Below are 15,521 nucleotides of genomic sequence, written 5' to 3'. Positions count from 1 at the left end.
CAGGCAGTTGCAAATACGCCTGTGTGAAAGCAATTTTAGCCTAAAATCCGCCTCTATTTAAGTTTGACAACAAACTATCTATTGAAGAAATTGGATACGGAAAAGCAGCTATAGCTTTATTAAGCATAATTTTTTAGTCTCTGCGCAAACTAACCTGGTTCGGCTGTTTCAAAACAATAGGGTACAATAGGGGTCTCCTACCTGGCATTATCGACTTGCTCGATAATACCAGGATGGGCCCATGAGGGCCAATGGAACGTTTCTAGCCTTACAGCATATGGGAGGAAAATTAGGATCGATAGCTAGACTAACTGTAGGCCGTGTATAAGTTCCTCAAAAACTTGCGAAAACTCAGCAACAATGCCCTATAGAGGATCGGAAACAGAATTTATGCCGCTGAAACCAATACCAAGAAGAGGGAACCATGAACAACCCAATATATCGGAACAGCAGACATTGGCAATCAAAAGTTCCAACATCAAATCACAGTTTTTAAACTGAACCTGCACCTTGCCACAAGTTTTATTGAATTTTTTTGAAAATCTGTCGAATTCACGGAAGTGTGAGATATTTTGGGTCTGTTGGAGTCAAACGTGGACCAAAAAATATCGAACGAAATTATGGAATAATACAATCTGAAACCCTGTTCCATCAATAATTTTTTCCATCCAATTTTGCACAAATATTTTGTTTGAGAGAATTAATTTGAATTACGGTATTTAAGGAATAATCATCATTATTCAGAGGAACTATTCAACATCAATTTTTTTTCAAACTTCTTTTTTGAAATTTACGAGAACTCGATTTTTTATGACATGCCTGTTTAATTTGACCTTTGACCCCACACAATGTACAAATTAAGTTTTTGATGTGGCAAATGGCTTGATCGTGCATTTCGATGCAACCAAAACAACCCCTGTTTGAGTTTTAAAATTTGCCCTTTTTTCCCTGCATTTCCACCTTATCCACAATATTGTAATGAAACTTTATCCTTCGAAATTGCAAAGTGCAGCTATTAAGTTTTTGAAATATTAGAGAAATACTGTTTTATTTAAGTTCATATTGTGCATCTTTTTTTTCTCTTCTCAATTCTTTGTCTACAACTAGATTCTTGTTAACATGATTTTCATTTTTTTCCCTTTAATATTTGCAGGCAAATTGATGAAAGGAGCTTTGCTTCGAAATAGAGGGAAGCCTTTAGGAAACCTAACGTCATTAGTGACCATTACAGCAAATTATATGACAGTTTTTGTCAAGAAGTTCTCTCAAGAATTTGATGATGTAGAAAAGGAGGCCAAAGAAGTAATTACTTCCATAATAATTAGCATACTATAAATAACAATAAAACAGTGAATACGTGTTAATGTGTTCATATAAACAAACTGAATTGTCAAAAAAAAAACCCCTGTGTATTTTGTTTGCAAAAATTATTTTTAAGCTAACGGCTAGCATAGCAAACCTGATATTGTGAAATTTATTTATTTATACAATATTGGTTAGCGGAGACCTATACAAGGGAATGCAGAGGTGAAGTTAGACAGAGACGATTGATGTTGCAAAAAAATCGGATACTGTTGTACAATCAATAATGTTTGGCGGGAGCTTGTTCCAGTCGATTATTGTACGAGGAAAGAAACTAAATTTGAAATAATCTGTGAATCAAGCTTTAAGACGTGCTATTTAGTCCAGTGGATAAAATATCTGACTCTCATTCGTGGATGAATGATGAACAATTTGAACAAGAATAGCTATCTCATCCAATGACCATTTAAGAAATTCAGCTAATATGAGATTCTGTTATTCTAAAGTAATTTCATCAACTTAGAGAAATGATGTTGTATGACATATATATACTTTTCTCCTTATTAATTATATAAAGTTAACATCATTAATAGCCATTAGATATGGCTTTAGTTACATAGTTAAGGTAACATTGTGTATTAAATTACAAATGAATATCTATGTTAGTAATTTTCTTTGTGTGACTCATTTCATCCCAAAACACATTCACACTAAACACTCAGCACACTCAAATATGATTTGTTCAGTGTTGGATTGAGTTTTCTTCCTTTTTCATTATTTCACCAAGATGCTATAGTGATCATCTTTTGGGCTGCCACAGTACCAGAAAATACAGTGTAGAAACCTTTCCTCTCTTTTACGATTTCATGTTTATTAAGTTTGACTGTAGTGTATCTCATGTTATTGTTTATTTCATCTCTTTTTTTTTTCAGAATTTGAAAACCAAATCTGCAAAGTTAGCCAAATATGCAGTTTGCTTAGATCTTGCAAAGTCAATTACTTCAAGTTTATCTAATTCCATCCTGATTCCTCAGCTGTTTCTGCTCTATACTGATCCAATCTCAAAAATAATTACCCTATCAAGTGAAAAGAAACTTGGTGCTCAATTTAATTTGAAAGTAAGTTTTTACTGTTACATTTTACAATTAAGTTTTAAAATGTTCAGTTATGTGGTAATTTCAATTCTAACAAATATACAAGGTGATTACTTAATTCTCCTTGCTACATTTCACTGATAAACCGAGTGAAATTGTCCAAATAATAGGGAAAGAAGCAATGTCCCTTAGTTTATGCTGTTTTTACCCAACTTTTCTCTCATTTTTTTAATTCAAATATCTCTGTGAATACTAGAAGAAACATGGAAGTTTTTTTTTGTTGGCCTCAGGAAAGACAGAGCAACAACTTTCTAATTGGGTTTCTGAGGACAAGGTGTCCCCATGAAAAGTTTTTTTTTTTTTTATCACTGTACAACCCCTTACAACATGAATGACTTATCCAAGTTCTACACATCATTTGGATAATTTTCCTAATTGAAATTATGCCTCTAGGATCAACAGTTTGCCAGTAAAATGTGTGGCAATGACTGAATGCAGAACTTTGCCACAGTAAAATGCAGCAAGGGGAATTACGTAATCGCCCTGTATATATAGTTGTACCTCAGTTAATGGAGATTATTTGTCCCAAATCAGTTTTGTTAGCAGAAACACACAATTTTCCCCATCGGTTTCTTTGAAAATATCATTTAATTTCTTCTAGATTTTCGCTTGAAATTTAAAGATAAGTTTTATAACACTCAGACACATTGCAAAAATGATAAAATTTTACCACATGCTGAGATAAACAACTTAACAATTAAATGAAGAATTTAAAGGAAAATAAGAAATAAAGATCTTTCTATTCTACATTATCTACTTAACCCATTTGGGTTCCTAGGTGACCCTCCCTTTGTGATTTGGTCAGCTTGTTCCCCTGTCTCGTGCATGGAAATGGAAAAGATAAGCTATAATAATATAATAATAAGATAAATAAAATAAAGATAAAAATAAGGAAAAAGATAAAATGTCCAGACTGTTCATTTTGATGATGCTAAGTCTTACTATGTGCACTGGAAACATTCAAGTTGAGGTTTTTTTTAAATACATTTTTTCTTGGCTCAATCTTTCATTTTATATGAAATGGTCCAGAAGTATTACTGAAAGAGAAATAAATGTATATCTTATAAGTGTTGCACTACTGACATAAATTAGTCAGGCTCAAATGACAGCAATTCTGATGTAATGATTTTCCATGTTATGTTAACACTTCCAGTATCTATGACAACTAAAGCATTCTTAAAAATGGCTATAAAAATATTCATTAGCCGAAGTATCACCGTGTGGTCAAACCTCTCTTAACTAGATATTGTTCGGACAATTATCCACCTCAGTGTGTTACTCACTTATGAAGCGAAAAATTATCCAGTCTCTGACTGATTATCCAGTCAGAAATATTTCAGTGCAATTGCTTCTTTGAATTTTCTTACAACATTATGTATTCAGTTACAAAAATATTCATGTAATAAAATTATAGGACAAAATGTGTGATGTTGTATAAAAAATACTGCATGTGTATTTGTGAAAGAAATGATGTAAATGCAGTTGCATCAATGCACTTTACCTATGGACGTCTTATCTGTTGGTTATAGTGTCTAAGAACTGAGTCAAGGCAATGTTTGGCATAAACTTAGAGAAATCCTTCAGTATTCATCAATGAAATATATCACTTTTTAAATTCTAATTTTATGATGAACACTGTTATTGGTTATCTTTTAAGCTTGAAAACTTGTGGAATGTACTTACAACTTCAGTTTTGGAACACTATAAAGGTGCATATGATGTAGATTTCTTGAATATTCTTTGTCCATTGTTTGAATCTGCACTCATTCATCCACGTAAAGGCATTCAGGATAAAGCCAAACAACTTTGGTGCAAAACATTTGGATGCCAAGAATCGTTACAGGATTACCCAGCTTCACTGAAGTAAACATATTTAATATATATTTTTCAATGTTTATGGATTTTATTCTATTTTATCTGTTTGATAAATTACTTATTGCTATATTATACTAGCTGTATCCCGTGGCTTTGCTCTGTGATGATTTCGCCCCTTATAATCAGGGTTGGGTTTTTGGCAACAACTGCCGAAAACCGTCAAAAACCTAAATGAATGCTTTTGGATAATATTTTGAACACAATAGGTAAATAACATGATGAGAAACTTTTTTGCATATTACAATGTTTTATTTTTAAACATTAATTTGTTATAATAATCAAAACAAAATATTAATTATAATTTGCAATTTTGAATTTTTCGACATAAAAAGAGTCTAAGAGCATATAAGATTATATTTTATGGTTTATTTATCTAAACTATTCATTACCTGTGTTCGAATTGCCAAGCAAAATAGAGCTGTTTATTCAAAATATGTGTGATAGGGTTAGGTTTTTGACTTCAGAAAACAACTCGGTATTAAAAAACTCATAAACTTATTGTCAGTAGATTTAAGTGTTTTGTATTTTGAATGATAATTACAGAGAAAATAGATATTTTGATATTTTAAATTTCTGATCTGCCCAAAAGTTTATTCCACATAAAAATTCTCGCGCAACATATGTTGATACTCATTAAAATCATTTATTCTCAGCTAAAAATTTCTTAGCTCAGGTTGTATAAATCCTGAATTTTGAGAGAGTGTTTTCAATCAAATCAGAGCTGGCAGGACTTGATAAACAAAACATTGTTTTGCACATTTAGACAGAGCTTCAATTGCTGCAAAACCATTGCATTATATAAATTATAGTAAATGTACCATATCATAGTCAAACTTAATCATTCTTACTTTTGCACTAAGAATAAGTTACAGTAGTTTCTTATAAATATCATATGCACAATCAGCACTGCCAAATTAAAGGACATTTTAATCCTGCAGTTTAGTATTTTGATTGCTAGATATAGTCTAATGTTATGCTAATAATGATATTGTTTTAAATATCAGTTATTATTTAGATAATTTAATAACAGAAATCAGCATTATGTATATGGTGTAAAAGAACTTATTAAATGCCTATATGTTATGAAAAGAGTACAGCAGATGTTTATATCAATATGCGTATATAAGCAGTTAAAGAAATTTTAGAAGGTCAAGAATCATCTTGAATTGAGGAACATCAAATCATCCCATAGTTTTCCCCTTCACCATTTATGCTGTGCTTTATTCAAATTGTGTATTTTATAAGGAAAAAAAACATATATATTGACCAAAATAATTCTATAGAGAGTAGAAAATTATTTTACAATCATATTAAGTATTTATTCTTTGTATAGCATAGTCATGTTAAACATTACATGCAATTAACGTGTGTATTTCCAATGAAAATTTTATATTGAAAAGCAATATTTGAGGTTTTTGATGTGGCATTTTAAATCACGGTTTAAACCATCAAAAGCTGCCATGTGTCAAAAACCTTCCAACCCTGCTTATAATATTTGGATCCCTTCGGGGGTTGAATTTTGAGAAATAGTCTTTCTGAGTTTCTATATTAAAAAATATAATACTGACCAAATTTCATTTCATTTTTAGTTACAACGATTTAGGTTTAGCGATGATTGGCCCATATACTTATCAACTCTCCTTCCCTTTATGACCCCTTTAGAGGTTGAAATTTTGAAAATCCCTCCTTAGTGAGTGTCTATAATACAAAATAAAACTACTGACCAAATTTCATATTTATAGCTTCAGCTATTTCTGCTCAGCAAGAATTGCCCCATATAACCTTTGAACTCCCTCCCCCACTTATGATCCTCGTAAATGGTGAATTTTGAAAAATCCTTTTTTTAGTGAGTCTCTATATTATAAAGTAAAAATACTGACTAAATTTCCTATTTATATCTTCAGTGGTTGTGGCTCTGTGTGATTTCTCTATATAACCTTTGCAACCCCCCCCCCCCCATGATTTTTTTATGGGTAGAATTTTGAAAAAAACTGCTTAGTGAGTCTACATCATGAAATTAAAATACTGGTCAAATTTCAAGTTTATAGTTTCAGTGGTTTTGGCTCTGCGATGATGAATCAGTCAGTCGACATGTTATTTTATATATAGAGTTATCCAAAAGTAACGCAACCCATTATAAAAAAAATTAATTTATCAAATTCTACTGATTTTTTAGTGTTTTTTTTTTTCATATACAGTAGCACTGTTTTGTTTGAGATGGAGTGTCTTTTTTTTTTCATGGGTATTGATACTCTCAGTGGCTCTTTGTTTGTTGTATGATCAAGATGGTTTTTTGCCAGAAGCAAAGAATTTTTGTGATTAAACAATATTTTTCAACTCATTCGTTTGAAGCCGTTATTGAGGCATTAAAAAATGAATTCACAAATGCTTCTGTGCCCAATAAGACAACAATCTTCTAATTAGTGTCCCATTTTTGAGAAACTAGAAATGTTGAAGAATACAGGTGAAGTTAGTATCCATCTCTACTGAGCCAGCATGGAATGCGTGAACTAAAGGATAGAATGTTGTACCGTCCACGGAGCCTCGACGAAATTAGAGTTTAACACTTGTGTTCGGGTTGTTCAGGAGTTGAAAGCTCCAGATCAGATCAAATATCAGTATTTGGTGCACCGAAAATCTGCATATTTATCATGAAAAGCCTCTGCATTCGATCAAAATCGATGTATGGTGCTCAGTTTCACACTGTAAGAAAGTGTGGTCCATTTTTTTTAGAAACGGTGGGGAAACTGTACAAGGATATTATCATGTAATTCATCACATACATCTAATGAGACAATGAATTACTTCACAAATTTTTCTATGACGGCCTTATTTCAAAAGAATTGCGGCCACCAAGATCACTGGACCTGTCATCCCCTGATTTTTTTCTTATGGGAACACCTGAAAACAAATGCACAAGAATAATCCCCATTTCATTGATTAAGTAAAAAGGCATTCAATCAAAGATGGAAAAGGTGAGTGTCCTGGGAAAAGTGGACAGGAACATGGCAGAAAGAATGCATACTTGCGTTCACGCAAAAGGCTCGCAATTTGAATACATGTCAGAGATGTCAATGACTTGCTATAACGCACCAAATACCCAAAATTTTAGGGAAGGGCGCATAAAAATTTGGTTCACGGGTCCTCTGGAACGCATTCTTTCCAAGTTCGAAGATGAAAAAATGTAGAGAGAAAAACCTCCCAACTTTTTTCCCCTTCTTCTTTTCACAATTTATCATGATCGCACAACCTTGAAAAAGTGGTTTTACTACTTTGTATACTGTACTGTAATGATATACACCCGGGTTGTTGAAGATATTTAGTTTATCTTAATGAGGGGCCATGTACAGAATTTTCAAAGAGAATTTCAAGTTTTTACTTCCCTTCGGATTTTCTCCCAACCGATTACATATCGGAAATTACGGTACTTTCGTGACTGTCTGTCAGCATTCAAAGACAGCTGTCTATACTGTGTAAATTCGCCTTGTTCTTACAAGATTGAGAATGTGTATTTTTTTAAAAATCATAAAGGATTTGGAACATCTGTTCAAAGTGTAAAACATTTCCAGAGATTATTCAAAAAAAAAGAAATCTGTAAAAAACTTGAATACCCACAGTTTTATCATCTAGCTGCTATGTGGTAGTCACAGCATCTCATCGCAAAAATCACTGGTGTGTACGCAGAATTGGCTTTTGGAGGGGCAGAAGGATTTTTTACACAGAAATTGTGGGTCACTAATGCTCAAAAAGAAGTTTAAATTAACTTAGTATAAGACTATTTTTTTTCCAAAACTTTAATTTTCTACAAAAATATTTTCAATTTTTCATTTTCTTGGGGGGGGGAAGGGGCTCGGGCCCCATACCCCCAGATTTTGCCTTTGGTGAAAATCCGGGTTTAGAACCCGCTATTGCACAATCGTAATCAGCTAAAAATATGATTTTCTAAAGTTTTCCAATTTTGAGTCAACTATTCCTTTTAAAAAAGCTCTGGGGTTTTGCCATGAAAACACAAACCTACAACAGAAATATGTATACATGAAATTTCAAATCCATGTATTACCAATTTGGAGGATAGATGCAGGGCCGCAACTAGGGTGAGCAGGCAGATCTAGTGCCCCCCAGGCTCTGGACTAGATGATGTGCCGAGAATTCACTCTTTATAACTCCTCCTTCTACGTTACACAGGGTGCCAAAATATGTGTTTGCCCCATTTGAGAAAGTATCTAGTTGCAGCTCTAAATAGATCCACCACCTACTAAACACAAAACACGCTAAATGCTGGTCACACACACACACAAACACACTTAAGTTTTACCAACACAAATCAGACATGACTCCAATATTCAGGTGTGAAAATATGTGGCAGTTAAATGACAACAGATGACAAAGGTGGACCATCAGGGAGGGAAAATAAAATCATTCTACCAGGAAATCTCTTCGTAAGGATTTGTATGAAATCCTTGCTGGTATGAATATAGAATTGGAAGATAAGTGTCTCAGAGAATGTGTACTGAGAGGGAATCTCATTTTCTTTTTTTTAAATTTAAATCAGAAGATATTATTGAAAGAGCTAAGATGTTTTTAAGAAATTAAAAATCAATCAGTAGGGAATTTATAGATTGATTTATTAGTAAATATATAAATGTGTGCCTCTATAACTTTTAATTACAGTAGATCCTGCTTATAACATTTTTAAAAAAATTGTCTTAAGAAAAACGTAAGCAGGAAAACCCTTCAAACGGGAAATCTTAATAAGAATTACTTAGAATTGGGACCATGAAACTCTGTTGTACTAAGTGGAAAAATTTTCTAAATGGGAACGTGTTATAAGTGGGATCAACTGTATATTTGGTTTATGTTATATGTGCTACATTCCATACGTTAAATTCTCATTAATGAGCTTCTTTGCAAGCTTTTTTTACTAGTAGACAATGAAAGTAAATGAACCTTCGGATATTGACATGATGGACATAGGGTTGACATGATGCTCATTAATATAGGTGCTCAATGACAATTCATTTTGTTTGCAACCTTTATTTAAGCCTTCCTATTCAAGTTTAAATGTTAACTTACGTGTGAAAGCTCTTATTTGTTTCGATCGACCAGGGTGAGGCGTTATAAAAGCATTGAACTGCGCTACACATGATGGCCATTTGCCCAGATTTTAGATAATACTGAATGCTGACTTTTTTCAAGGACGATCTGTATAATTGCAATACAAGGTAGAATTGATGAAGCCATCAACATCAAATTTTTTATATTTAATATGTTGTGAAGGAACAACTACAGTTTTAATTGTAATTTTTATATCAAAACAAATAAAGAGTCGGGGAAAAATGTTTTCTGTCCAAAAAATAAAAAATTGATGTTTTCATAGTTTTGCATACCTCACTACTGTCTCTTTCAACCATGAAAACACCAGAGGCAAAAATGCTTTCAGTCCGCTGCAATAAAAGGTGAAAGATACAGCATAAAAAGGGGGACAATTTACTTAGTCACAGCTTCTTTATGGTCTCCTAGAAAATCTTGTTTTATGGACTGAAAGCATTTCCTCTCCCCCTGGTCCTTCATATGTATTTTCCCATATTTTAGTCAATTTACTAATATTTTTGTGTGTATTTGTATACAAATTCAAATTCGACTGTTATCATCAGTCCCATCTATTGTACAGTTGTTGGGTATTGGCTGAATGTCAATACTGATTTACTATTTATTCAGAAAACAGGATGCTTTTTGAGCACTAAACATATCTCAAGACACACATGCTCCTTGTTGTTTTGTCTAGCTCCTATTGAAATTTTGATACAACAGGATTACGGGCTACATCTGTTCTTCTACCATCTCTTTGTTTGATAACAGTTATGAATTTATATGTTTAGCACCAAGTTCTAGTATAGAATCAATGTATTTGTCTCACTACATCTCATTTGTTTGATTTAATTTCAGAAAAGTGCTGCTGAAATCAAAACTGATTTTGAATATAGCAACTCCTTCTGATATAGTTGATGAAGTTGCATTGACAGGCTCTTTTAATGTAAGTTGAATTATTTTTATTAAATTTAATTTCTGGCGTGTTGATTTCATACCTTTTTACAAGATTTGGTTTCTCTTGTCATATTTTGTTCTTGAGAAAAAAAAAATTCAGTTTTTTTCTATTATTTGAAACTGCTTTTCAAAAAGCAAAAAATATGCAAATGATTAGTGTTTCATCAAAATTTGTTTCATATACATATCCAAATCCTACAGATTTGTCATTTTAACCATGTCATGTCTTATTTTCAAGTTCATTTTCAGGATTAAAATCATATGAATTTAACTCCAAGCCAAATTACAAAGGTTAAAGTTTTTACCTACTTTTCAAAATAAAATTGCATTGCAGCAAAAACGGGTAAAGCAAAGGATAGAAAGGAATTACCTTTTGGGTTAGATAATACAATGGAAAGCAACGTAGATGAACCCAAAATTGCAAAAGAACCACGACTATACACGTTTCAAAACTATATGAAGTTCCTTCATCAGTAGCAGAAACAAAGAAGAAAAACTCCTTATAGCCGGAGTTACTTGCTGTTGTCGACGAAAGAGTCGAATTCAAAATGAACCAGCAACAAAAGAGTAGAGGAGGATGTAAAAGAAAAATGGCGGAGCCAATCACAAACGAGAACGTGATAGTGATGCTGATGGAGAAGGATAATTATTGTAGAAACTGTTGCCAGATTTTTGAGAAGGGTGGTGTGCTAGTTAGGTCGTTGACCAACTGGTTTGTGTTTTTGTTGATGTGGAATGATTCGAAGAAGTCCAAGTCAGATGGTGAGGGGTATTTTTGAATGATTTTGGCAGAAGAGAAGTCAAATTTATGGTCAAAGGACCAGCAGTGTTGGGCTAGGGATGAGCTGTTAAAGTCTTGGTTGGTTACGTATCTTCTATGCTCATTTAAACGGTATTTTAGGGCATGTTTAGTTTGGCCTATGATAATCTGCATTGGCATGAAATACTGTAGATGGGCATCTTTTTATCAGCCACCTCGTTGGGCATTTTGTCTGTTGTGGCGTTGTATTTGTATTTTAGTTTAGAGAAGTGAAGTTTATTTACAGGGGTGAAAACCACAGAAAACTTGTATTTTCTAAGGATTTTAGCGATGCGTTGGCTGGTTTTTGGGAAGAAAGGCAAAATAATCAAGTTTTTGTGTTCAGGTTTAGGCTTGGTTGCTGAAGTGTTTTTAATAAGTTTGCTGTATAGATTATCAATGACGGAGCTGCGGTAGTCACAATCGACTGTTATTGCTCTTAGGATATTCAGTTCAGCATCGAGTAGCGTCGGTGAAGAGTAGATATTAATGGCTCACTTCACGTGTGTAGAAGGAGGCATATTTTTGTGCCGGAGGATGCACAGAAAGGTTATGAGGAGGTAGAGAAACAGCAAACGGTTTGCGAAAGACAGTGGTAGAGAAAGTTTGTTCGTGGCGAGTGACCAATACGTCCAGGAATGCAATTTGGTTATTGTTTTCTTCCTCTATAGTGAATTGAATGCAGGGGGTCAATGGAATTGAGGGTATTTAGAATATGGTCAATGTTAGGACCATAAATTTGAATTCTCTTCTGCCAAAAACATTCAAAAATGCCCCTCACCATCTGACTTGGATTTCTTCAAATCATTCCACATCAACACAAACCAGTTGGTCAACGACCTAACTAGCACACCACCCTTCTCAAAAATCTGGCAACAGTTTCTACTATAATTATTCTTCTCCATCACTATCACGTTCTCGTTTGCGATTGGCTCTGCCATTTTTCTTTTTCCATCCTCCTCTACTCTTTTGTTGCCAGTTCATTTTGAATTCGACTCTTTCATCTACAGCAGCAAGTAACTCCCGCTATAAAGAGTTTTTCTTCTTTGTTTCTGCTACTGATGAAGAAACTTCATATAGTTCCGAAACGCATATAGCCGTGGTTCTTTTGCAATTTTGAGTTCATCTACATCAGCTTTCAATTGTAAAGCAAAGGATATCTTTAATTACAAGTATTAGGTTTAATTTTGATGTTTTAAACATATTTAAAAAATGGTTCATAAATTCCTGGTACCCTCCATTTACAAGGATGACGTCACTCTCCGCTGCCATACGAAGGTTTTTAACAACTGGCTGTTGCGAAGATTAAATTTTGGAAAGAAAGAAAATCCAACTGCCTCTGTGAGAAATCTAACCCACGTCCTTTCATAGTCAGTTGAATTTTTTTCTTTCCAAAATTTCATCTTCCCAACAGCTAGTTGTTAAAACCCTCCATTTGTTTTTTTTCAAGTTAGAAGAGAAACCTTGTGGTTATGGACAGCACCCCAAACATTTAAAACTGAAACTAGTCCTATGATTAAGGTTGCAAATAGAAGTAGTGTTTTGAGGCTTTTTTTTTTTAATTGAACTTAGTCTTTGTAACTAAACTTGCCATAAAAAGATCATTGCGACATGCCAAACTTAAATTTATTGTAAATCAGTTCCATTTTCATCACTCACATGCAAAATATCATGATAGTAATGTTTTGCTTTGTTTTTTCTTGGGTAGACTGTAGACCTTTAAGTTTGTAGCTTTGATACTTTCTTCTGTAAATTGTGATAAATAGGTTATTTAAAAACCATGCAAGTTATTCATGGAAGATACATTAAGTTTTTGCATAAAAATTATAAACAAAATAAATTTTAAGTTATTTTGATGTTGCAGCTGATGTGACTTATTATTATTTTTTTAATAACTAGTTATAAAAATGTGTTCGTATATTTTTGTATGCTTTAGGAAACTTTGGATGCTTTTGAATTTGTTAAAACACCTTTCCGCTCCACATTTGCTGCTGCAGGAGTATGTATTCCAGCAATCGACTCTGAAAATGCAAAGTTGAAGACACCAGTCAGTCTGAAAAAGAAGCAGATTCCATCAAGAGGAAATATAAATGATCTGCCCGATGAGGTAATAATAAGTTTGGGGTCATTCAAGTATTACGTCAGCATCAAGGGGGGGGGGGGTTTCGGATTTGCTGACTTTTGATGACAAGGGGGGAAGGGGGTTTGAAGGTTGCTTACGTCATCAACCACCCCTTTTTGAATATATGAAATATTCTAAGCTGCTGACGGGGGAGGGGGGTCACTGTTTTACTGACTTTTGCTAACAAGGGGGAGGGGGTCAAAAATGGCTGAAAATCTGCTTACGTAATACTTGAATGGCCCCCTTTGCAGTGGAAGTCTGTTATAACGACAGTTCTCACAATCACAAGAAAAAAAATTTATTATAACAGACTTCTTGCTATAAGTGAATTTTTTGTTTCCTTTGCTGTGTCAGGTTATAAAAATTGTAAAACAATTGCTTCTTTATGTGGATTGAAATTTGTTTTGAATTTTTTCGTTTTAATATTAATGAATGAACAGTACTCTAGTTATGAAATTGATTTATTGGTTTCACACCAGTGAGCTATTCCCTAAAGTATATATTTGCATAGAATTATGTATTACCAAAGTGATTTGGTTGACCAACTAAACAATTAAAGTCTCGATTATTATAAATTACAAACACTAAGGCCACAACAAGCAAACTTCCCAACGACGTGGCTGTCTGAAAAATATTCCTATAAAAAATATGATGTAAAATATAACTAAAATTATTACTCAATTACGTGGCTATATGGACTTGTCAACATTTTCCTGCTAATTGTAAAGTTTTTTTAACATGATTTTTTCAGTCATTTGAAACAAATTTAAACTGCGAGTTCTGGTCCCTTGGTCTTTTAGTCACTGTAAGAGACGGAAGTTGAAAAAAATCATCACATAACCTATGTGTATAGTAGGGAAGCAAAACGGAATTTTGGGTATATCTAACGTCGATTATTCAATTGTATTACTGAGGTGCTCTGAACAAAGAATCAACACAGGAAAAAGTCAACTTGCTTAACCCCTTCTTTCTATTTTTGGGCTTCCCTACTACACACATAGGTTATGTGATGATTATTAATCAACGTCCTATTATTCTTATAATTCAACGTCCTATTATCCAAAGAGTTGGGTATATCCAACGTCGATTATTCAGTTGTATTATCGAACCCAAAAGGTAATTCATTTCTATTTTTGACTTCGATGGGTCGTATATATTGTATTTTTGCCTTGTCGTATTCTTTGTTTTTCTTCTTTCCATATTGTACTTGTATTTTTGTGTGCTTGTCGTTCACCTGAATTCTCGTTGTTCTGTCTACCATTTTTCCTTTGCACCACCATTTTTGTTTGCTTGTTGCTAGCACGTGGTGCACACAAATATTTTTCTCCTCGTTCGTAATGCTCGTTTGTATTTTTCGACTAAATTATGTCCCTAATTAACAGATTTTGCAATCTCTGTCTTAAAAAACACAGATTTCTTGAACACCTTCATTTTCTCCTTGACTGTAAACGTAAGAAGTTGGTTCCGAGTTTTATTGACTTACAATGTAATTTTACAGACTCACCAAGGATCGTTAAAGTATTACGTAACTCCAAACTCGCTATTTTAAGAGCTCTCATACAAGACTGTCGCACTAAAATCTCCGACATTGAACAGGAACTTTTTGATCTCCATCTAACTCTCTCCAACACAGTTGATGACTGGAATACTATCGACAATAGGTCCAGTACATGAGCATGCCACTCTGAAACATTTTCCCCTCCCCAAGGTTAACAACAATGCTATAATTAATTTATCAAAAGTTGAAATCAATGACCAGGAGCTCAGTGCTCTAAAATAAAAATAAAAATAGCCGTGTTTGTTTTGGAATTTTGGGTATATCCAACGTCGATTATTCAATTGTATTATCAAACCCAAAAGGTAATTCATTTCTAATACCTCAGTAATTTTCACGAGGAAATGTACCATGATGAGAATCATCATGTTCAATTCTTGGGGAAAGAAGGAAAAACTGCATTTTTTTAGAAAGTTTTTGCCATTATATCAAGTGCTTTCTAATTTTCAGCTCACTGTAATTGAATATTTTTGTATCTTTAACATTAGCTATTTGGTAATCACTCATTATAGCAAGGTTCTTGTTATAAGCTGTAGTTGTTATAACAGACTTTTATTGTAAACAGATTTAAATATATTTCTTGAGACAGCTGCTGTGTTTACATTTCCATTGGATACCCAAGGAGAACTCTGAAATCCATTCCAAATAAAATATGTGTAATGTGGGGAA

The 15,521-nt window shown here is 33.4% G+C and overlaps 1 protein-coding gene across 2 annotated transcripts in view; it reads left to right on the top strand.

The window, feature by feature from the left end:
- LOC149067475 (uncharacterized) overlaps positions 1–15,521 on the top strand; it is a 103,459-nt gene that overhangs the window by 52,103 nt on the left and 35,835 nt on the right. For both annotated transcript variants that reach the window (XM_089252587.1, XM_089252588.1), the window contains exons 21-25: positions 1,154–1,302; positions 2,235–2,420; positions 4,114–4,319; positions 10,278–10,365; positions 13,112–13,282. In XM_089252587.1, coding sequence (XP_089108713.1) covers positions 1,154–1,302; positions 2,235–2,420; positions 4,114–4,319; positions 10,278–10,365; positions 13,112–13,282 — 800 coding nt within the window. The remainder of the gene's footprint in view (positions 1–1,153; positions 1,303–2,234; positions 2,421–4,113; positions 4,320–10,277; positions 10,366–13,111; positions 13,283–15,521) is intronic.

This window comes from Pholcus phalangioides, unplaced genomic scaffold (genome assembly GCF_987345545.1).
Source record: "Pholcus phalangioides strain wild (caught in Gottingen) unplaced genomic scaffold, Ppha-v1.0 ptg000030l_1, whole genome shotgun sequence".
NCBI classification, from domain to species: Eukaryota; Metazoa; Arthropoda; class Arachnida; order Araneae; family Pholcidae; genus Pholcus; species Pholcus phalangioides.
The sequence above is the reverse complement of the archived record's forward strand: the minus strand, read 5'-3'. Positions and strand labels throughout refer to the sequence as shown.